Source organism: Sinocyclocheilus rhinocerous, unplaced genomic scaffold (genome assembly GCF_001515625.1).
Source record: "Sinocyclocheilus rhinocerous isolate Xijiao unplaced genomic scaffold, SAMN03320098_v1.1 scaffold111, whole genome shotgun sequence".
Lineage (NCBI taxonomy): Eukaryota > Metazoa > Chordata > Actinopteri > Cypriniformes > Cyprinidae > Sinocyclocheilus > Sinocyclocheilus rhinocerous.
In genome coordinates this window covers 1,265,610-1,287,703 of record NW_015642811.1, presented here as the reverse complement: position 1 = coordinate 1,287,703, position 22,094 = coordinate 1,265,610, and the positions used below count along the sequence as shown (strand labels likewise).

Sequence of the window (22,094 nt, the reverse complement as noted above, 5' to 3'; positions counted from 1 at the left end):
ATTACTGCTAAGTGTGCGAATAAATTAAAGTGCGCTTGCTTCTGTAAACACTGTCTGACTACATAATTACTGAACACTCTCTGGAAGAGTGAAAGAGAGGGTGGGAGAATGATAGGCAAAAAGGTTTGTGTTGATGGTTTATTCATTTATTCATATGGCAGCGTGCAACGTGTACGCAACCGTTTGACATTTCACTGAGAGGTTGCACAACACCTGCTTACAATCGTAAGACGGGAAATGAAAAACCGTGCAAAAAATGTACTTTATGACATTTATCAAGTGTAATTTAGTTTCTACAGAAGTATGGTGCTGACTTTGAAGCGATCAAGCGTAAACACAGGCAAGGTTTGCTCTTCGCCTTATCCATCCAGCGTACTGGAAAAGATGCTCAGGTTTAATTCTACCAAATGATTCTGAATTCATCATCCAACATTAAAGAGTTTAAAACATTTCAGACTGATGTTTATATGCCATTTGTATGATGCTTGGTGTGTTTCATGAGCGACTCACATTTTGCAGGCAGACCGTAGGCTCCGGTGATCTTGGCCTCCCCCATTTCACAGCCGTTCAGAGTGGCACATTCCTTCCTCAACAGAGGACCAGCCCCACGATGAATGGCACCATCCACTGAAAATTGGAAAATATTTTATTATATGTAATATGTATATATGTGTGTACTTAACCATATCTTGGGGAGAAATTTGCACCCAGAAAACATGCATAAAAATGCAGTAAATATTTTTTAATAATATAAGGCAATAATAAGGCAATAATATGCCTATGTAAATTTCCTAATTACTATATATATATATATATATATATTTCCACTGCAATTTAACAACATGCATGCATATTTTTAAACCTGGATAAATATGATTTGCAGGCAGCTGTATATGATGAGCTCTTCCTAATAATAATCATCCTAATAATAATATTGCATGACAACAATTATGCAGTTCACTAGATTGGTTTACCCAGTGACACAACTTACCCCACTCTCCTCAAGAGAAACACTGTAATGCTGATGTTCTTTTACAAACCCAACTCCCATTTATCATTTGATGACACAAAAAAATCTGATTTCTCATAGCACTGAGGGCAGCAATTTGAGGGCCATAACAGTTTTACTCAAGGGTTTTTTAGCACCCTGGCACTTTTGCTGATATGTGCTCAGAATCTGCAGGAGCGAGAGATAGAGTGATAAAAAGATAGAAAGATAGGGAATATATACTGAGAAACACCATAGAGAGAGTGAAGTGGAGGAAAAAAACAGAGAGAGAGACAGAGGGACAGATGGAGGGAAGTTGTACTCAGGGCTTTGGAGTGGAGGAAAGGAGGATGAGAGGAAGGAATAAGGGAAAAGATGCGAATGTGGTGACGAGGTACGCCTGTTGGGAATAGTTTGCCTTCCTGTGTAATTGCAACATGCATGCACACACGCTTTTTATATTACACAGACATCTTGTTAGCAGGTGCTAATTGGCTTCTTGCTTACTTGACAAGGGGTTTGTGACATGGAAAAAACATATAATATTTTCCTATATTGCATGCACAGCTTTTTTTCAGTCCTCATTCACATGTGCTCCTTACATGCAACCCCACGCAACATCTAACCACATGCACACACACAAAATTTCTGCATACAAAACCATTCGTTAACAGTTGTTCTCAATTTCCCATCAAATCAGTTTGGCCTGGACTGAGCGGCACTAACAAGTGTTATTGAAAACACACCCTTTTATTGGCTGAGCTGGTCACCATGGCAGCCATTAGTAAGAGCATTTGATTGGATCTGGCACATCTGCTTGCCTGTGTCACAAATCCCTCGACACCAAAGCACTATCTCTCTCTAAACACTCGCTCGGCGCTCTGGGTTTTCAACCAGAATACCAACATTCCACTCAATGCCAAGTGGAGGACAGAACACACACATTCTCACTCAAAAAAATGAAACAATCAATCAATACTTATCCATGTGTGGCTTTCCAGGTTACTAAAAACAGGGCAAAGAAATCTCATAAACAGACTTAAAGAAGATTTAAAAAGGAGCAATATGCCAAAATACAGCATTACACCACAAACGCAACAAAACTCCCAAAGAGACTCTAATGTCACAGTGTTCTTTCATACAATCTGGAGCTCTCTCAGCTCTGAGCATCAGGACTGATGTCTCCCACTGTAATAAACTGAAAATTTTGATCGCCTGTGCCATTTCCAAGTATGATCCATTTGACCAGGAACGCAAAAAATCCAGCATCAATTATTTTTATCACTCACTCACTCACTCACAGCCTCTCTTTCTTCCTTCCTTATTCACTTTCATTTTCCATGTTTCTTCCTTTCATTTCCTGTCTCGTACATAGCAAAGTTGTATTATGCAGTATTTTTGTCTTGTTTTCCAGTAAAAATATCAGAACATCCTTTAAAGTTTATAGAAAGACTTACAACAAGGTAATAAGACAATCACACTTGTTTTTAGAGAATATTAAATTCAAATTTCAAACCCCATTGGCAAATTACAGTATAAACCCCACTAAACTGTGACATTTATGCTTAAAAATAGTAGACATTCTCCGAAACAACATTTACCATACACATTATCATATTATATTATATCAGATTATTGTATAATTGTTTTGCTTCTCAAGTGATTAAAGAATACATCTCGAATGAGGCTTAGTTTTCTAATGTCAATGGCACATAGTTTTGTTCTTCTTGTCTCAAGCATAAATCTAAAAAATGTATGTAGTGAGTGTAGCGCTTTGAACAATTTACCAGTGAGGTAATAAAAATAAAAGATAATTTAAGATCTTAGATTAGGTTTATTTAAAAAGTAAACCTAATTTAAGACATATTCTCTGAAAAGAATCTTGTTAAATTGTTCCAAGCAAATTTCGTTTTAAGGATGTTTAGATATCATTTTTTGAATAAGAAAAGACTAAAATACTTAATAAATTGATTTTTGCAGTGCATCAAAAATGCTGACTGAGAATAGATGGTGCTAGAGTTTGAAAAACAGTATCCAAAACAAACTATATATGACTGTACAGCACATCCTAACTCATCCATTCTTTATTTTTATTCTGTCCTCTGTTGTTTTAAACACATCCTCTTGTTTTTGCCCTCAGCTTTAGTGCTTTTCCTGCTTTAAACACCAACAGACAGAGGCTAACCCCTCATCTCTCTCTCTGCATGCAATGCTCTGAGGCTGTGTCCTCCCTGATGTATTGTTTGTCCCTGCCTAATTATCACCCAGGTTTGCCTTAACAAACCTCAGGAGCGGAGCCAACAAAAAGAGAGGGAGGGTGTACGAGTGCGAGGAACCCGATGTGTTTGTGTATTGGCGACAGAAATAGAGAGAAAAGAGGTGTTGGAGTGTTAGGGAGTGAGGAGAAGAGCTGATAGGGTAGGGCAGAGAGACAGAATGATGGGTGCGGAGTAAAACAGAGAGAGCGAAAGGGAGATGGAAGACATGCAGAGGCACAAACTGACAGTGAGGTTTAAAACGAGGGAGGTGAAGGTCAGGCCTAAATCAATCGCATTTGCCATTTGTGTTTGAGGAACTGCATAAAAAAAACCCAGGTCAATATACAGCAGTGCGCACTTCTGAATTTGTGTTTGTGTGTGAGGGACATGGTTCTGATGAGTAGGATTCTCAAGTGCAGATTTATCACTGGTATTGATTAGCTAACGGGCAGGCACTTAACACAGGCAGAGAGCAAGAGCGGCACACGCTTACAATCAACACACACATGCATTCGCAAATACTGAGTCAACAGTTGGACATTTCTGTTAATTTGCATAGCACTCTACTATAGTAAATTACATTTTGTTAGATTTTGCAATGCACTTTCAAAATACACACACACCTCTCACACAGACAGAGTATGTACACTGCCATTTCCATTCAAAAGTTTGGGGTGGGTAATTTTTTTTAAATGTTTTTAAAAGAAGTGCCTTATGCTCACAAAGGCTGCATTTATGTGATCAAAATACAATAAAAACAGTGTTATGAAATATATACAATATATTTTAAAATGTAATTTATTCCTGTGATGGCAAAGCTAAATTTTCAGCAGTCATTCCGTCTTCAGTGTCACATGATCCTTCAGAAATCAGTCTGATATGCCGATTTGTTTCTCAAGAAACATTTCTTATTATTAATGTTGAAAACAGTTGTGCTGCTTAATATTTTTTTGTGGAAATTGCGATACATTCTTTGATTAATAGGAAGTTCAAAATGAACAGCATTTATTTGAAATAAAAATCTTCTAATATGATAAATGTCTTTACTGTCACCCTGTGATCAAATTAATGCATCCTTTCTGAATGTAATGATTTCTTAAAAATATCTTACTGACCTCAAACTTTTGAACGGTAATGTATATTAGATTTAACATAACACATTTCAAGTTTGAAGTTAGTTAAAAAATTTGAAAGCACAAAATAAGACATGTACAATTATCACAGCTACTGACAGTGTTGGCATTTCTAAAGCAATGCTTATTTATAGTGTCACACATGACAGCTTATTGCAGTTTACTTTTAAATGGTTCATAATTTACATAATTTACTAGAATTTTTACTTTGTGATAATGACTACATTATCTCGCTACAAAATAAAATAAAAAATAAATAAATACAATAATTTAAACTCAAAGTAATAGCTTATGTTCATTTATTTATCACATATTACCATATTTTATTTATGTGAGAAGAAAGAGGTTGCACAGAATGCCATAATTTGCCAATTAGGAAGAAGCATTCAAAAGAAGGATGTTTTTTTTATTCTTGAATGCTGTCCTGAAGGGATAGTTCACCCAAATATGAAAATTCTGTCATCATTTACTTATCCTCATGTCTTTCCAACATGTATGACTTTCTCTCTTTTGTGGAACATATATATAATATACTACTGTATACATATATACATATATAATACTGTTGCTATTTCAGGTGAGAGGTGATTTCACACTGTGCACGATCTATTTGAAAAACAGTTGTTACATGTAACACACTCGTTATTCAGAATCTCTTGAGAGCAGGAACGTTACAAGCCTGTAACTAATGACTAAAAGTGCAATCTGAGATAATTGCAGACGTAGTTACGAATCCTCAGGAGAAAACGACTTATTTGATGGGCTGTAGTTTATATGTTGGATGTCTAACAATGTCAGTATTGCCCTGTTTGTTCTTACAAACAATACTATCATGAAACATGTTCAAAAATAGATAGAATTACCATGGTAGCATATCCAAAACACCATGGCAGCTTGATACTGATTTTGTCCTTTAAATATTAGTTAAGACTTAACTGTTCATGCAGCTGCAATGCCAAAGAAGCGCACTGTTTGATGAATATGTGTATGTACAGATAGATGGGTGAAATCTGAAGGCTTTACTGTATTTCTGAGAAGATCTACCGTCTTGTCAGATCAAAGTACTGTTTAATATATCACAGCGAGCAAACGGTTTCGAAAAAGCACAGTCTCTCTTTAATTCTGCCGTTTTATTCAGAATCTGCTGATGAATTGTTTTTCTCTGGTCAGTGTTTGTGGGCATGTGTGTGTGTGTGTGTGTGTGTGTTGGGAGGGAAGGGCCGCTCTATCAGAGATGGTTTAAGAGTTTAGCGCTCATTTCATCTCACTGGGTCTCTAATCGCTCTTTTGCTCCTCAAATAGCGCCTCTGTTCTCACTCACGGGGCTATCAGAGATCGTCTGTTCAAATTCAGAAAAGTGCAAAGCCTCAGGCTGACAACAGCTCCCATCACACACATACGTTCTCGCTCTCTCACCTTTGTTTCCACCTGCTGATTCTCACGTGCTCTCTTTCACCTTCTAATTCCTCTCACCTCTCCGATGCTTCTCTCCTCTAATGTCTTTTCCCTCTTGAGCTGTGTCTAGATTTGTCTCATTCAGCCTCTGAAAAAGAGGGGGGAAAAAGAATTGACTCACCTCCTCCTCCACCCAGAAGTGTCTTGTTAGCTGAAACGACAAAAGAAAACAGAGGACTCTTCAGGGAAGATGTCAGAGACTTTACAGCAAGAAAAACAGTGACTTAAAACCAAATTAATGCCTTACTGGTGACTGAAAATACAAATTCAATCCGAGGGGAGAAGGTCAAGGATGAGAATTAGTTAAAGGACTTAAACTCAATATTAATACACCACTGTTCAAAAAAGTTTGGAGTCAGTAAGATTTTTTAAAATGTTTTTGAAAGACGTTTCTTATGCTCAACATCTTCATTTAATAAAAAAAATTGCTTAAAAACTATTGAATTACTGTGGTGGCAAAGCTAATTTGGTGCTCAAGTAATATTTCTTACTATCATCAATATTTAAAACAGTTGTGCTGGCTAATAATTAAACATTTACTGTGACTTCTGACAAATGTGTCCTTGCTAACAAAAAATATGAATTAGTTAAAAAAAATCTTCCTGACCCCAAACAGAAAGGTGGTGTATATACACTTTTCATATAATATAATATAAAATAATAATATAATATAATATAATATAATATAAATATATTATATTATATTATATTAAATACATACATACATAAATATTTCTCATTATATGACCCCTTTAAATGTTAAGCTCCTTTGTCAGACTGTATAGATGCCTTAGTTTTCTGCTTGCTTAGTAAACTAAGCAAAACGCAGCCGTAAACCTGGTTATCCAAAGTGCTAATTGACATTTCCATCAATTCAGTAAAAAGCAGGGTCTTGAACCTGTGTCATGGGTGAAATGAAAGCCTTTATCCAATTTTACAAATTAAACTTGTAGATACAGAGCTGTTTTTTCATTACAAGACCTAAATGATAGACAATATATACATATAGTTTTTGTCAGTATTAATTTCAATAAAAAGGAAAAATTGCATCTGTTCACAACAGGGCTGAGCATTTCAGTTCAAGTACGAGGCTGGTTGCACAACAAAGCAGCACTGAAACAACATTGTTTCATGATCAGACAGTGAAGTTAAAACACAAATGAGCAATAAGATTGCTGATTTTTTTTTCCCATTTAAAATTCATTACACCTCTGCACACGGACATTAAACCGCATGATAAGTGACGAGCTTATGAGCCAACAAATAATTTACCAGATGGAGTTAATGTAAGCCCAGACAAACACAACCGAATAGACACACAGCCACTGAAAAAAAGGACACAAACACACGCGCACAATTTAGCAACAGAGATAGACTGACAAACAGAAAACAGTATGGAGAGAGAGGTAACCATAGCAACCCCAAAGCCCAAAGGTTTGTTACTGAAACCTAGTTAATTACAGGGAGGGCAAAGGAGGATAGATGGAGACAGACGAGAAGAGAGAGACAGGAGAGACGGAGCAGGAAAGATGTCATATGCAAGTGGATGTCCCTTTCTCTCCTGTCTGTCAGAGAAAAAAAACCTACTAGTGAGAAGAAAAAGGGATCAGATATGCACGAGGAAGGACAGAGAGCAAAACAGTGGGAGAGAGAATGAGCGAAGGCTGTAAGTTGATGATACCCCAGGGAGAGAGATTTGCCATCTGCTTAAACCCTGTGTGCAGTGTCTTACCCAGGGGAAGGGTGACAGTAGTATCATAGAGATGATGATGTTCACACACACACACACACACACACACACACACACAACTCTGTGAGGCATATTGACATGATGAGATTGTATGCGGGAATGTGTTCACAAAATGCAATCTTCTTATTCAGAACTGTAACAACTCCTTTCAGGCAGGATGAAATGGATCTGCGATGAAAACAATGTCCATGAACATCAATACCGAGGTTGGGATTGTAAACAAAAATACGGTGCTGATTCTTAGTGTCAATTCGACTTCACACAGCAAGAGGCAATGTTATACGCCAATGATGAGAGTTTACGGGCGGATTAGGATCACAGAGAGGGATTAAAAAAAAAGAAAAACATAAGGACGAATAGCTAAGAATCAAAAAAAAGTTCAACAGAAGGTTGGGGGTGAGAGGAGGGACGGACGTGGAGGAGAGGCAGACAGAGAAAGCGAGAGATAAAAGCTGGGAGGTACAGAGGGATCAAGAATGTGCAACAACACAAGTACGGAAACACTAAATGAAAAGATGAAAAGAACAAAAGAGAAAAAAAAGTTTTTTTCTTCAACAAAACAGCACAGCATGAGTTTGCATCATAATACACAAGACAGAGAACAATTGAGAGTGGGTTTTTTGCTTTTTATAATAAATGCATTAATTAGAGGAGCTGACAGAAAAGTTCTAGCTCTCATTTTTCTTTTTTTCCTGAAAAAAGGGTTTATACACGACTAAACATTTGTTTGGGTTTTTTTATTTAATTTTTTTTATTAATGGCTTAAAATAAGTAAAAAGAATAAAAAGTATAAGTACTTATAAAAGCTAATACGGCTGTCAAGTGATTATAATTTTTTTTCATCTAATTAATGACATGACATCACATCAATTTTTGGCTGATAAATTACCCCCTAAAAGATCATTTAAAGTCATTATTGTGTTAGTTAAGAAAAGTAGTGAACAAACAAGGTTTAACTTGATTCAACATTTCATATATAATAAACATGGGTTTTCATTGGTGAAAATGAGCAAAACAGACAATATTCAAGTTTATTTATTTATTAATATTGACAATACTGTGCCTAAAATTAAACACAAGATTAACTTCTTGTTTGTTGAACTATTGTATAATATCACTTTTGCAATATACATTTGAGAAAGAAAAAAAAACAGCACACTTGCTCGTGTGATATTGCTAAACTATATCATATGATATAAATATAAGTTAAAAAAACCCATACAGGTGCATTTTTTGCCCTCACATCTTGAATTTTATGGGCATATAACTGCATTCTAATATACCTCATGTAGTCAGTCTCTTGTCCTGCATCATGTTCTTTAAAAACTGTCTGCAATGTACAAGAATGACAAACCGGTCTGGGCCGGGGTGGGCTGTCTTCAATGCGTTAAATAATTTTAATGCATTATTTTTTCCATAATTAATCTCACCAAATTAACATGTCAAATCAACAGCCCTAAAAACTAAGTATTTACAAGGAATAAGTATTTACTGTTCCCATTTATTAGTCACATAAATACAACAAGCATGGGTATACAGAAAAGGTGATGGTCAAGTGTGTGGAACGGAAGTCTGTGTTTCTGAAATAGCCTGCCACCAGGGAGAGGGGGTGAAACCAGTGAGAGAGAGACGTCGTGTGTATGTCTGAACAGATGTCCTTAATGTCTGACACTCCAGAACCCTGCAGACACCTTGGCTTGTGCGAACCATTGCATTCATAAACATACAAACACACATGTAGCCTACTGTACATTACACAAACCTCCTCTCAGGAGGACAGCTTCATAAACATTTTATTTACTCTATGCAGGGCTACAATTACATGCAAGTCAAAGTCAATCCTACTCACAGTTCAGTGCACTGATAGCTCAGGACATGCACACTGCCTCACAGTCACATGCAGTAGAGGGAAGCCCTAACAGCAAACTGCATGCCATGCATTAAAATGTAATATGACAAAACCACAAAAAACAACACTGATGATGCTGCACAGAATCACATTATTCAAAAGGTGAATCAAAGTCTCAATGAAAAAGTAAACATTCCATAAATTATACATTGTCAATACTCTGCAAGCGGCAAATGGGAGTAAAAACTGGCTAGTAGTGAGTGAATAAAATTATTTGAGAAACCAGGCTGGTAATTTTATTTAGAAATGCAAGGTTACATAGTTTATGTATGTGAGTGATCAAACACCAAGACGCCCGCTAAAGAAAATGCTTGGAGTGTAATACCTGGTGAAAATGTATTAAGTGTATAGGCCTATGCCAGATGTGGTGAAGGTGCACATTAAAGTTTAAACTTCGCTGGTAGGGTTTTTATTATAATTATTTATTTAATAAAAATGAATGTTCATAGAATATAGTTATATTTTAATTTACATATAGGCCTACATAACACACACACACACACACACACACATATCGGCCTAAATATATATAAATAACACAAACACACGCACTGTTAGGTTTACAAACGCATACGCATAATATAGGCTATATATATTTCGACATTTTAAATAATTTAATATATGGCTTAACGTAATATACATGACTATATCCTATTGAAAAATGGATGTTGTTTTGTTCGTAAGTGATCTATGTTAAAATCCGTTACTCCGCTGTGGAGATGAAGGGGTGGAGTGGCGCGAAAGAGAGAGAGAGCGAGGCGCAACGCTCTGAGTGACAGGAGAGAGAGAAAGAGAGTCTGAGCGCGCGCGACGGTCACAGCGAGCCTGCCTGACTGAAGACTGAGACAGTTAAAAACACAGAGAACGGGACAAGTCAAAACCATTGAAAAAACACGATCTAGACAAGAAGAAAATCAACATTTCTCAGAATATAAACGAAGAAAAGATGCCGTTTACCCAGACTGAGGTATGTTGCTCTAAACACTTCTTCGTATAAGCTGCTTGTTACCAACGGTCAGACTGAGACCGCTGAGGTACATTTATTTTCTGTTCTGCTCAACTCTGACTTCAACTGAAATGAGGAATAAATATGTTTTTTATACACATTATAAGCGCTGTTTAGATAATACTGATATATTCTGACTGAATGCGTAGCCTGTAATTTGTCTTTCATTTGTTTGCTCTTAAGCGCCTATTTAATCAGTCTGAGGCGGCAGTCACACAGGATTTAAATGCAGGCGCTTTGAATTAAGATCCTGGATTGGGACTCTCACTCATTTATTTTAATGACCTGTTATTAAACGTGTGCGACTGTGTATAGTGCCTAAATGCGCTTGTTTGCTCTTGATGGCCATTTAAATGCTGGTAGCTATACAATCTGGTGATTTGCATTTGTTTTTGTACTTTCAAACCTGGTGCAGGGTTTGCACAGGAGTTAGTGCATCCGTCTTTGCGCGTGTATTTGCACATATGGCACTTACTGTACTTTCTCTCATAATCGGTATAAAGACCATGTACTACAGGACATCTAATAATATCACTGGATATTAAAATACATTTTTATGGCACAGATTACAGACATTGCCCTATGTGATTTCAACTGAGATCAGACAAATCAGAACGCATTTTATAACGGTTGTAAATGAGAACACGATGCTTGAGTTATGACTCACTTTTATGTTTTTCTATGGATATCTCCTGTTGTTCAAATTAATGTTCACAGTAAAGTTCTCCTTTTACCTCTATCTAGTTTTTCAATAACAGACAGACATCTGTGCAATGAAAGAAAGAAAGAATTGCAGTTTTGGGTTGCATCTTATTTATGAAAGCCAAAGGCACTCCTCAGTAAATCTTCAGGGAAATCATCTTGATTTCTGAAGGTGCAGTAAGTGCAGAGTGAGGGAGAGCGCATGTGTGTGTGTGTGTATGGTGGCAACACTTTTATATTTTATCATAATTCCTTATTTCTCATCTTTTTTCCCTGCCCTGTTGGTGACAGCCAGGAAACAGTGGGGGTTTTGTAGAGTCACCAGCATGAGTCCATAGCCGTGCCAAAACAGTGGGGCCAGTATGTAACAAACACGCTTTACACTGCATGAGAGAAGTACAGCAAGGCCTGCATCATGCGCACACACACCCCTTCTAACACAGGCCCAGCAACCCCAAAACCTTTTTAATTACAAGAGTACCACCACCACAACTACACTTACACTTCTTTTCTTTTACATTTTATTTTAAGCACCTTTGAGGTATGCATTAATATTTTTATTGCATAAAATAATCTATACATAAAAAAAATGAACAATAGAAAATCTTGTCAAATTCAAGCAGCTCAAGTGATCCACCAAAGTCCATCTTGTGGTCACAAAACACAAACTACATCAAGAGTGAGACATTTGGGATTAGCACAGTACTTCAGACCCAACTCCACTCACACACAGCAGATTACATAGATTTAGAGTACATCAACTCTAACGCAGATTAACATGGTGGTCAAATGCAGATGAGCAATGAAAGAAAGAGAGCAAGAGGCTGAGAGCAACACAGCTCAGTAAGAGAAAATTCACGTGAGATTAAATCTGGTTGTTCTATTTTTTTCCCCTTTCTGTTGAAACTATCTGAAAATGACCAAAACAAACATATGAAAAAATGTGATGCATAGTAACATCATTTACATTTAAGAAACCAAACACAAAGCTTAGATATGAACAAATTCTCTATATTTTCAGATAATGATTTGTTTTTGTTTTCAATGCAGATACAGCTTAAACTATCTGTAAAAAGCACTGGCAGATCTCTTGGCAGCAGCTCTAGTTGTTTTATAATTCACAGTTGGGCCTGTGAGAGTGGCGTGTGTGTCAGTGGGGTCACTCTGCAGTGGGTTGCATGATAAAAACAGCACTACAAATTACAATAGGGATAAAGCAGCTTCACAACTGACTACTTTTCTATATATGTTTCCATGTATTAGAGAAAATAATAATAGGAGCACAGGTGTACACAGGCGTAAGTCACTTAGAGTACACCAAAATGACTGTTAGCAATAGTGGAAAATGTAAAAACAGACAAATAAACACACAAGCTATGAGCTTTCTACATGGTCATTTTTATTACAGCTATTTCACTATAAATTATTGACCATAGCCTTTCTAATGAATTGTTTTGTCAAAGCCACTAAGGTTTGCATCAAAACATCTAATGCACTTTGCATACAAAAACTGCATGGCAGTAAAGAATAGAGGAAAAAGTGAGATGTGTCTGTTACTGGTGAGTGTTTTGAGGCTGACCGACAGACTGAGCAATTCATGATCTAACTATCACCACTGTTGCTAGAGCAACTTATATTCCATCAGATATTGGGTACTAGAAAGTTTTTTTGTTGTTTGTAGAACAAAATGGCAAACAACACACACAAATAATACTTTTTATATTCCTCTCACCCTGGCACTACATTCAGAGCAGGAACAATTATGCAGTCTTTTGGTATGGCGTTAGAGTGTCCATTCAATATGCAAGTACTTCTAAAACTGCAATAATACAGTGTTCACTCATGTTTTTTAGCCTGGCAGCTGTAATAATCTCACACTTCATTTCCCAGTCTCCCTAGCCATTACCAAACACTTGTAATCTGGAGCTTTTACTCAGTGCTCTCGACCACAAAGTTACAAATTGTGCTTTGCAGTTTTTTAAAATTATTGCTGCTTGCAATGCATAAATACATGCATGGTGGTGATCTGACTCAGGTGAAAAGGATCTCTGTACAGTTTTGGTGAGAATGGTTGTTCAATAACCCTGAAACTTACCTGCAGTTAGGGGTGGGTAATATGATCATCATCACGATATATCAATATGAGCAGTTTTTTACACTATAACAAAACATATCATGATATAATTGTTTTTTGTTTTCATCATTATTAACATACAGTACCAGTGTCATAATTCTCTACACCAATATCTACTAACAGTACATTAACTAATGAAAGTTAAAAAAAATATTCAAACAATTACTGAAAGCAAGTAAACAGTCAGGGATAAAATAAAAACAATTACAAACAATAAATACAACAGAACAAAATAGAAATGAAATAAAATGGTACAATTGGTGATTCATATTTTAAATCATTCTCTTTAAACCATGGGCAACATGAACATAACATGGCAAACATGTTGCACTACATCAAGCATTTTAATTCCCCCCCCCCTTTTTTAAGTGCTTTCTTTTCATAATGCCAGAAATTGAATGTTTACACAACATCAATGATCACAATCAAATCACTTCTGAAAAATCTGAACAAGGTTATGACACCAATACTCTTCTTTTAATCCACTTACTCTAATCTTATAAAAGACTCCAACTAAATCATAATTTGTAAGTTATTGATTCATTATATATTACAGTAAGGAGATTGATGCACAGCTCGAGAGAGCTCTGAGCTCTTAGTAATGTCCTTTTTAAAGGCGGAAATGCAGTCAGACTCGTCTTGCTCTCTGGAGAGGGAACAGTACTCACACAACAATGAGTGTTTTGTCTTATCCTCTGCCAGGCCAGGGTTGTCATAGACACAGGACCTACGTCAGTGTCATTTATTAATCAATGTGGCCGTTTTGGTCATTGACACAGTAATTTTTTATTTCGCCTCAATCAAATGCTCTTCTGTTAGACACAGATCTCTAGATGTGCCTCGCCTGCCGTGAACAAGTCAAGAAAAGACAGCGTTGTCTGAAAAGAAGTATGATAGAGGAGATTGTGTCTGGGGCAGGCAGAGTTTATAGGTAAAATGGGTCTCAAAGAGTTGCTTGTATAGCTCTAGAATCAATGAAATGGAGGCGATATGAATTAAGTGAATGTAGCTCTAGATAATTGGACAAGGTCTGAAAGGGGCCCGGAAGAGTCTGAATAGATGGATTTTATTATTCCACGCGAAAACCAGCTGCAAGCTCTGAAATAGGCTTTGATAATGCAACTAGATTTGAAGTGCTGCTAATTTTAGCATGTGGCAGGTTAACGGAGTAAATCCGGACATACAAAATCACTTGCGATCTACGCCACAACTGACATAAAGCATGCCTATAGACTGTGCTTTGATTTTAAATAGGGCTGCACGATAAATCGTTATGAATTGTCTTTATATAAAAAGTGCCACTTTTTATTCACCACACAGTGGGGGCTGTTTATTATGACATTTTGCTCTTTCTTGCTATGTGAAATGCTGATAAGAGAAATTTACCCACATTAAGTCAAATTCAGACAAACCTAATTATTTTTCTTCCCGTGTGCACGCTCTGCTTTTGAGTGTTTGTGTTTGATGTTCATAAGCACTGGCTGAAGGACAGCAAGAGGTATGACTGGTTGTTTGTATGTGATTGTGTGTGTGTGTGTGTGCTTGAAGACAGAGAGAAATAGAGCAGTGAAGTATCCAGCACTTAAATTGTCTGCTTATTTCCAGTGACTGCATCATTTACAAAGAAACTGGGAGCATTAAAAAAAAAGAATAAAAGGGCAAAGGAGAAATAGGAGTGACATGGTCATGCAAGGAAGGAATGCTATTTGAAAGAGAAAGAGAAGCTAGTTGAAAAGCATCTGTGTAACTTCACCAGAAAATGATTTACGTATGTATGTCAGTGTTCAAGTATAATTCTAATAAAAGCCCATCTCATCCAGCCGGAAGGGTGGATTGTAGATTGGCATAAAAATATTGGGATCACAAATGGGAAGGGAGATTGGAAAACAAAATAAATGAATAAATGTAAACAAATGAGAAGACAAGTGAAGAAAGGAAAATGGCTGGAAGTAGTGACAATGACAAATGTATGTCATATATTTACAATATTTATGATATACCCACCTCAAGAAAAGTAAACATTATATATGGCAATCTTAGAAATGTGATGGCAATAATAACATTTCCTCTAAAAAAATAGAAGAAGGATGAATCTGAAAGAGGAAAAATAGACTAAAAGACTTGTGGAGTAAAAATAAAAAAATGTAGCATTTACCTGTTCATTAAGGATCATGACAGAGAAAAAAAAATTAGTGGTGAAATGTAGAAAGAAGGCAAAAAAAGCATAAATTATTTCAGTAACAAAATACTGCATAAAATTTAGGGTGTACTCACACTAGGCACGGTTGCTTTGAACCGAGCCCGAGCGCGATTATCCCCCCTCCCCACTCCCCCACTGGCCTGCTCTCACACTTGCACTTAACTTTCCAGGCCGGAGCACGCTTATGTCATGTGCGAGATAACGGAGAAAACCACTTTCGCTAATATGCTGTCGAATAATTAATAATGAATTTATAATTTATGTTGTACATTGATTTTCAATTGTATGTATCAGAGAATTATTACTGAGGCAGCTGACGTTAATTAAATAATTTGCAGCTTTACTCGCAAACTACATTTCCTGTTCATCAATAAGGTGAGAACCAGAGTAATTATAAACCTAATTATACTTGATTGAATTAAATTAATTGAAAAGTGTAGTGTAGTAGTAATAGTATATGTTTGCGGTCGTAATGATGACAGTAGTAGCGCACACAAAACAGTATTTGATCCGTGCTCCGGCGCGGTTAGCGCTCACACTGCATGCGTACTGAGCCCAACCGAACCGTGAACTGGCCTACCTCTTCCAACCGGGCCAGGGACCGCGCGGCACGGAGCGCTCACACTAAGCAAACGAACCGGGCTTTGGGGGTCAAACACGCTCGGGCATGGTTCAAAACGCCTAGTGTGAGTACACCCTTAATGTTTAGTGTTTAGGCTATATAGTAAAGTCAGTTATCTCAAAAGGAAAAGAGAGAATTTGAACATAGGAATGTTCTCCCTGGAAATGTCTAAATGCATTTAATTTATGAGGTGATTCATAACATCTTATTTTCTGTATTCAGACAACAATGAACAACAAACTCGATACAAGACCATATTTCTCATCAAGCCAAGGGTCTTAAAATGCTCTGTTAAAACTTCAGGGTCAAGAACATTATGTCTTGTCCATTCAAATGATTTTTTATGAGATGACTGTTTAGTACACATTTTATAGACAGATGAGATGTGGAGCTAACACTGTCAGAGTTTATATGAGGGGTTGGGGTTCATTCGCATGTTGCAGGTGCAGATGTACAAATCCAACTGCACAACCATCATGCTGCCGCATTTGACTCCATCTTTCATGATTAAGAAAAGGTAAATAAAGCTAATTCATTCTCCACTTTCTGTAGGTATTCAAGTCCATTCATGCATCTTCTTTGCACCTTATGAATTACAGTACAGTCATGCTGACATCTTGGCATCAGGCATAAAGAAAAGCAAGGAATATTAACAACAGTGGCGTGCCACTCAAAACACACCAGCATGAACTGAAATACAAATCAAAGTCATAGAATATTTTCATGACACAGAAAAACCCATAACAGAAATATAAGCATGAATGCCTTAGTTCAAGTTCCACTGTATCTGTCCTTGTCTCTGCATCCCTATGCGACTATAAAGCAACCAGCTTTAAGTATGCATGGTAAGCCTTGATGATTTTGTGTTGCATATACATTCAAAAGTTCTGTGTTATTTCAATGCTTTAGGCCTTTCTCTTCGCTTTCTCACCCTGTGCCACTTTAGTGCATCTTTATCACATTCACAAGCCACTGGCTCTGTTCAGTGCACAAACACTGAATATAATAAGGACATAAATCAGTATAGACATTTATGCATTAATGGTTCACAGATTACAGTAAATGCACTGGTGAACATCCAAGAGGACTGGAGCCAAGAGAGAGAGAAAGCACACAGTAATAAGAAGGGAAAATGGGGATATGGGAAAAAACAAGGTGCGTTCCCCTCTCTGCTCATCCACACATCCCTGTCACACTTACCCCTCATCCCTGCTTCTCCCTCTCTTTGCTCCTGGTTGTTCATACTAAAAGGCTGCAGTGTGTGGGTGTATGTTGAGAGGCTGGTCACATCCCTGCGTCTCCTGCCATTTTCAATCCCGTTGCTGAATTACCCCTGATTACCTTTAGCTAATTATCATCAGATCTTAGAGAGCGAAATACACACATACGCACGCACACACATATTACTATTCAGCACTGCAGAGCCACTGGCAGTTAAAGATCTGAGACATCACCGGACTGCAAAAAAAAAAAAAAGAGAGAGAGAACGGTACCTAGGCACCACATCAAGGTGTTTGTACTCCACTGTCAAAACATCTCTGTGTAGCAATTATATATTTTTTTCCCCTTTCTTCACTGAATAGTAGGTAATTACAATGAGTAGACTGAGCAATGAATTAGACCGCTTCCTAAAAAGAAGCTTTGAAGCGTCATTAGCTAAAGACAGATCTGTTGTTTCTTGAATGTGACAACTGTAGAATATTCTAGAGCACTTACAATTCTAGAACACAGAGTCCCATTGACGAAACCTTTTTAAAACAGAACTGTGCTGTGGACTATCACTACAACACTATAGCCTGGAGGCCTATAGCACTAGTTTTACAGGCATGTGCTGATATGGGAACTGAAAAATATCCTGACACACAAGTATGCCCTCCGGCCAATGCTCTGCTATTACGGCGTCTATCTTTGTAGCCCCAATGTAAGTCACATGCACACATACAGTCACTCACTGTTCAGTAAAATACCACAATTCCTGAGGGCCCTATACCAATCACGTCATACTAACCAAGTCTACCGCTTTTATGTCCAAGGGACCAGACAGTAACATGAAGCTCTCCAGTTGTTTACATTGTTAGCCAGCCAATACAACAGAGTTATTTATCAGTGCTTGTTGTGAATTAATAATGAACTGGATTTGCTGGGGAATAATTATTTCATGATGTACTTGAGTAATATTTTATGACAAAGCTGTGTGAGGAACAAGATAGACCACTAAGATTTCATGCTCCTTCATGATCCTAAGACAAAGCCCAGTGAGCCTGTCTTTGTGTCAGTGCTGTGAATATGTGTTGTTGTGGATACTGGGATTGACAGTCATTTCTGCCACCAAATTTGATTCCAATAGGTTCATCAATCTTCCTTATTTCCTTTACTCCTCCATCTGTCCCTCTCTCTCTTTTCTATTCTCTCTCCCTCGCTCAGCAAATGAGAAATTGAAAGGCAGAGATGGGTAGGTTACGTGCACAGGATGGTAAAAATGTTTGACATGGGCTCATACACATTTGCATGCACACAAACACACATACACAGACACACTCACCCTCAAACATGCAAGGGCATACAAATAAAAGCACAGATCTGTCACCATTCTAATAACTTTAAGAACGGAGGACATCTGTACCATCAGCAATATTAACAAACCTGGAGCAGTGGAACTGCACCACCCTACTCCAGGTGAACATTATTACTGTCCATTTTCAGCATTTACTCAAGCACGTCTGGGGATGGAGGTCAGTGCGAGCATGACAGCATCACTGATATAACCTCTTATCATCTCTCATCATAATCTCTTCCCTAATGTGACTGCCCCATTATATCGTACGAGAGAGAGAGAGGCAGAGAGAGAAAGGTGAACAGAGAAGGGCAACGGTCTGTATATTGTCTGGTTTTACACCCGCTAGACATTTTAAGGCATCTGCCTCAGTAGCCATTATGCCACATACCATCTAAGAGCATTGATTGGCGAAAATTCCCCAATACGTTCATTGATTTTAATTAGCCTTCTTTGTCCTTATTACTCCTCCTCTGCTCAATTCCCTTTACATTAGCTGTGTGCTTTGGAAATGCTCCCTGTCTCCTCACACACGTGGTACTATGGGCCTCCGGTGATCCATTTTCACCTGGCTGCTACGTCCACATGGTGCATTAAATTTCTACAATAATGTTTTTGATCACTCTCAATCTATGACTGGACCATGAAAAAGCAATTAGACTGGGAGCCAGTGGGACCCAGAGGAGACTTTCAACATCACAAACACAAATCAACCATGTCAGGCTTGGGAATTTAAACAGATTCAGCACACTATGATACAAAGAGAGTTAATAGTTGCTTGTTCAGAGGCTCAGTCCCAAAGCAGTAGTTCTTGAAAACATAAACTACACTGCAAAAAGAGATGTGTTAAAAATGACACATGTTGTGCAGAATTTTAACACATGTGGTGAGTGTGCTCAGGGACAACACATGTTGTGTCAAATTTAACACAGTTTGTGTGTTAAGATGGATCACAACAGTCAAGACTAGCAGATAACATTTCTCATAACATAAGATTAACATGTAACATAAAATGTCAGGTACAAGATAAAAATGCCTACACAACATGTGTCAGAATGCTGTCAACACAACCATGTGTGTTGTTTTTGACACATCTGTTTTTGCAGTGTACAAACACTCAAACCGAAAATCTAAATATATGAAAATACACTATGCCTAATTTTAGACCTAAAAAAGCTTATTTGTTCTCAGAAATCTGGCAGGAAAAAAATATTGCTGTCTTTACCTAATACAGAAAACTGAGTCAAAACAGACACCCATCATTTCTTGCCATACCTCAGTCTTGTCAACAATGTGACCCAGTTTGCAATAATATGTGTGTGCCTTGATTTTTGCATTTTTGGTCCTGGCTATGGCTTAGAGCAGTCTGTAAAAGAGATTTTCCACTTAATTCTGCACACTGAACTTGACTTCACCATTTTCAGAGTTGATATTCTTTGAAATACAGTTCTTTTTAGGTTGAGCCAAGTTTAAAGAGAAAATGACACACAGTGAATATAAAAGTCTTCTGTCCTGTCCTGGCACTCTAATTTACTGAAAATGTTTTCTTCACAGGTAACACGGTCCCAAAGATGAGGGGTTACAACATCCCTGTGTTCCGTCAATCCTCATTCAAGAAAACACAATCAACATGATGTCAACTTTGAAGGGCACACTGCAACCTGAATACACATCATCTGCTCGGATATACTCTTGCTGTACGGAAGTGATGAAAAATTTTATTCTATTGATTGACACTGGAAAAAAATTCTAGGGTTTTTCTGGTTGATATTATCCTTAATAATAAGGATAATATAATCCTTAATAATTCAGTGCCTACAATTCAAAGAAATCCTACAAATAAAGGGTTGCAGCTTTTGGTCACTTAAGTCGAAGGACATAGAGAATCAAGAAGAAAGACCTTGAGCCCTTTATTAATTTCCTATCTTGAATAAAGAGGACGATTGTCGCTGTTCAAACTCTGACTGCTCAGACCTACCAGCCAAAGGACAATGTGGGATACTCGCTAGATGGTAAGAACAGTCATTTATAATTCTGTTGTAAATAATACAATATAAATACAATATGAAAATGTGTAAAGAGTTGGGTGGCTGAATAAAAAAAACATTGTGCAGCAGGAAAATATCCTTTTATATTGTCAACAGAATTGAAGTAGACGCCAAAAAGAAAACAAAGAAATAAAGACTCAAGAGAAGGATCAAAAAAGCAGATTTAGGCAGAATTAAAATGCAGGATTGACACAGGAGGATCAGCAGGATATACTGGAAAAGTAAAAAAAACAGTACGATTAAAGAAGAGTATAAAAAGAGATTACAAGAGATTACAGACGCACAGTAGGCGGTTACGGAGATGGCCTGGGATGAAAACCTTCTTCAGAGCATTGAAACATTTGAGTGAAGGATAGAGAAACAGATAAGAGACGCGGAACAGCGAGAAGGTAAAGTTAACCTGCCTACACACAAATGTTTCAAACCGTGTAGCAAGTTAGAGACGGAGTTTTTCACGGTCACTCTGCCATCTAAAGGCAAACTTGCAAGTTGTTTTGTGCATCAACTCCACAGTGCACTGACAGCCCCAAACACATGCAAAATGCTACTATATTTTACTAGCTTTTGCTATGAAAAAGACTTGAGCATAAAGGCATGTTTTATTAGGTATTCAACAGACCTTTTTGCTATTTTCATTTCTCTCTGTCCTCAGGCTCCCACCCCTCTTTGTGAAAATACACTGTCAGGCCTGAGAGACAGCTGATTTTTTTCCTAAAAATACCCAAATGTATACACACTGGGAGAGCTATTAAATGTGACATTTAAATTGCTTCCATTTTCATGCAACACACCTCATTTAAAAAGAGAGTCAAAGTGACAACAATGATATCAGATTTTTTTAAAAAGCAGTATTTTTGCTAATAGTTTCCTTAGAATGTTATAAATGTGGTCTATAGTTAAAGCTAGGGCTGCTCGATTATGGCAAAAATCATAATCACGTTTATTTTGGCCAATATTGTAATCACGATTATTTAACATGATTATGAGGGGGCCATATGACATAAATAGCCCGCTGTCACTTTAAGAGCCACACGGATCCAATTTACCGCTACACATGTATTTTCATTCTCAACTCTTTATGTTCATTTATTACATGAATAATCACTAAGCGCCACATTTTGACAAATTTTTGCGTGTATTTGACCGTTTATGCATGCACCTTGAGCTAAAAGATGACTTTACATGTCCGTGTTCTGCTCCGTAAGTTCTCTTTCACGCTTTAAAAAACATGAATAAATGTAATATACTTATATAAATCAAGCACATCCCATTTTGCAAAAGTCACGTTACATGATTTTACTGATTTGCACGTGAAATTGGGCTTTTATGGAGGAG

The 22,094-nt window shown here is 37.3% G+C and overlaps 2 protein-coding genes across 2 annotated transcripts in view; one reads left to right on the top strand and one right to left on the bottom strand.

The window, feature by feature from the left end:
- Positions 1 to 286: 286 nt before the first annotated feature.
- Positions 287 to 22,094, bottom strand: part of LOC107756429 (O-acetyl-ADP-ribose deacetylase MACROD1-like) — a 51,085-nt gene continuing 29,277 nt past the window's right edge. The window contains exons 4-6 of the mRNA XM_016573528.1: positions 5,956 to 5,985; positions 511 to 627; positions 287 to 375 (exon numbers count right to left, since the gene is read on the bottom strand). Of these exons, the coding sequence (XP_016429014.1) occupies positions 287 to 375; positions 511 to 627; positions 5,956 to 5,985 (236 nt within the window). The remainder of the gene's footprint in view (positions 376 to 510; positions 628 to 5,955; positions 5,986 to 22,094) is intronic.
- LOC107756485 (leucine-rich repeat transmembrane protein FLRT1-like) overlaps positions 20,525 to 22,094 on the top strand; it is a 16,967-nt gene continuing 15,397 nt past the window's right edge. Inside the window, exon 1 of the mRNA XM_016573633.1 lies at positions 20,525 to 20,723. The gene's annotated coding sequence lies outside the window, so the exon portion shown is untranslated. The remainder of the gene's footprint in view (positions 20,724 to 22,094) is intronic.